Source organism: Octodon degus, unplaced genomic scaffold (assembly GCF_000260255.1).
Source record: "Octodon degus isolate 3935 unplaced genomic scaffold, OctDeg1.0 scaffold00429, whole genome shotgun sequence".
Lineage (NCBI taxonomy): Eukaryota > Metazoa > Chordata > Mammalia > Rodentia > Octodontidae > Octodon > Octodon degus.
In genome coordinates this window covers 115,740-118,396 of record NW_004525005.1, presented here as the reverse complement: position 1 = coordinate 118,396, position 2,657 = coordinate 115,740, and the positions used below count along the sequence as shown (strand labels likewise).

Below are 2,657 nucleotides of genomic sequence, written 5' to 3'. Positions count from 1 at the left end.
GTGGGGTGCGCGCGGAGAGCCCATGCCAGTTCCTGCACAGGTTCATCTGAGGGGTGTGACTGTCTGTCAGTTACTTAAAGCTAAAGAAGGACCTGGGCTTAGCCTATGAGACAATGCAGGCTCAGAAGATAACTGCATTTCTTAGGTCCAACTCTCCATTCTCTCAAATATTCTGCAATCCACTATGGGTATGAAAGTCTAACTATAACACGAGGACCATTGTACCAACTTGAATTTTGTTTTCCTAAGGTTCTATTAGACGTTCACTTCTCTGATACATAATTCTCTCTTTACCATTCCAACCGCAAAAGTGCTGCCTACGTTTAATGTGAGTTACCAAATTAAATCACAAATGCATTTTTCTAATTCCTCCAGATAAAGGACACTTGGCATTAATTACTTTACCAGCTAGTGCAGATATTAAAGAATTAGAACACAATACCTGCAATACTTTATATTCCACACGGGGATACAGAAAACTACAGCTCAGAACAAACAGGGCACACAGAGAGGCCCTTAGTGCGCCCAGCTGGATGTCACCCCTGGAAAGGGCTCAGGGGTCAAGGCCATGGGAACCTGCTCCTGTGAGGACACAGAGGAGCCCAGCAGGCAGCTCCACAGGCCTCGGGGCTGTGGGGAGGAGCAGGAGAGGGGAGCAGAGGAGAGGAAGGGGCGGAGCCAGGCTGGGAGGGACAGATGCTCAGGGCAGGAGCAGTCTCACAGGCCCGCAGCTGCTCTCTGGCTCAGGAAAGGACCCAGGACGCTGCGGGAGCCCAGGAGCCACGCTGGCCTCCTGGGGCAGCCGCTGGGGTGGGGCACAGCGCGGCCTCCGGTGGGCAGCTCCTCTCTGCCCTCGGATGCCCCGGGGAGTCACTGCTCAGGGCTGCCTGAGGACAGGGACAGCGGGGTCATTGCTACTTAGCAGGAGACACCCAGATGGAGGCTAGAGCTTGTCCAGGGTCACAGAGCAGCAGGGGGCAGGGCCAGGACCGCAACTGGAAGAATGAAGTCCACAGGGTTGTGCAGGGGTCTCACTTGGGAAAGGGGCTTTGACAAGCTTAGAGTGAGCTTCAACACGTTCCTGAACATGCAGATACACAAAAGTTTTGTATCATCTCTTATTAAGTGCAATAGTAATGATTTGCTGTATAAAAAATAAGAACTAGAAAATCGGTTACATTTAGCGCTCCAGATGAGAGCTGGAAATGTGTACGCTGGGCCGCCTTTCCAGTCTTGCCATCAGAGCCATCTCTACTAAACCGCTGCTCAGCAGTGACCCCCGCAGAAGGCGGGCCCTGAGGGAACGCACCTGCCATGGAGAGCCGCGCCTCCTTCTCCTCTCTGAGCACCGGGTTCCTGACCAAGCAGAACACACCTGCCTTTGAGCTTTCGTCCACCGTCACAGTGCTCTCCACGCGGATCAGTCCATCTTCTCCTATGGACTGCCTCTTAGATTCAGGTAAAAGAAGCCGTCCTCGTGGTTCCCTCCACTGGAGCTCAGGGTCCGGGTACCAGCCCGAGGAGGAGCAGGTCAGCGTAATGCTCCCCGTGTGCGCGGGCTGAACATGGATGAGAGGGGGTGCACCTGAGGCTGGAGGGGACAGGGGAGGGAAAAGAACGCTCACTTTGAGTTTACAAGCAGGACGGGTGGGCCCGTCACCTGGTGCTTACTCATGAGCCTCTCTGTGAATCTCAATTCTGCACTCGTGAAAATCGAGTGACAGGACAGCTAGGCATACGTATTTCCCTTAACACTTGTTTAAGTAAATTAAATTAACTATGCCAGCACTATATGGGCTACGAGGAGTGCCGTATCGTTTTCCCTCCCTCCTCCCCTGAGGGGGACTCCTCCCTGTCTGCTGGCTCCTGGGTGGAGGTGAAGTGCTCTTCTGTCCCGTGGAGCCCGAGAGCTGCAGATCGCGCAGCACCCCAAGTTCTCCGTGGTAAAACCCAGGCGACCTCACAGTACTCCCTTAGCCACTCCTGACCTGCAGCAGAACTCGGTACCAGAACCTGGGACTGGGCAGGGACCCGTCACATGGTCCGGTCATCAGACAGCAGTACCGTGTGTGCAGCGCGAGCTCCGGGGATGACTAAGCTGAAATCTGCTCCACTTACTTGCTACCAATTCAGATTTAATTGTTCTGAGTGTAGAACAGGGCTCAGCAGAGCACCTTATAGAGCTGTGCATCTCAGTGCCGTCCGTCAGTGCGCACCCGCCAGCTGAGCACCGCACAGGCCCAGGGCGCCTGGTCCGCAGGCCTGGACCTAAGATGCCGACGGAAGCGATGCACCGGATGTGCCCTGGGCGTCCTTCAGCCAGCACACAGGAAGAGAAGGCAGTGAGCCATGCCTTCAGGCTCCTCTTCCTCTCCAATCCTGACCTGGGGCCGTCCTCAGAGTGGGCAGGAAGGCTTCACTGAGACCCTAGTGTCTACCTGTCCCCGCCCCAGGTCCGTGCTGCAGAGCAGAGCTCCAGAGACGAGCAGCCCTGCTAGGGCAACACGGGGTCTCCTTGAGGGGTACACAGTAAGGAAAGGGGCGGGGATGGGGTGCTGGGACCCTGCAGAGACTGAGTCTCCAGGGGAGCAGATTCCTGACCTGGGCCTCCTTCGCTCCTCCAGGACAGGGCGGACTAAAGCAGTGAGGGAAGGCAG

General features: G+C 55.7%; 1 protein-coding gene across 1 annotated transcript in view; it reads right to left on the bottom strand.

Moving 5' to 3' along the window:
• LOC101575049 (butyrophilin-like protein 2) overlaps nucleotides 1-2,657 on the bottom strand; it is a 103,808-nt gene that overhangs the window by 2,026 nt on the left and 99,125 nt on the right. Inside the window, exon 6 of the mRNA XM_023708658.1 lies at nucleotides 1,310-1,591. Within this exon, the coding sequence (XP_023564426.1) occupies nucleotides 1,310-1,591 (282 nt within the window). The remainder of the gene's footprint in view (nucleotides 1-1,309; nucleotides 1,592-2,657) is intronic.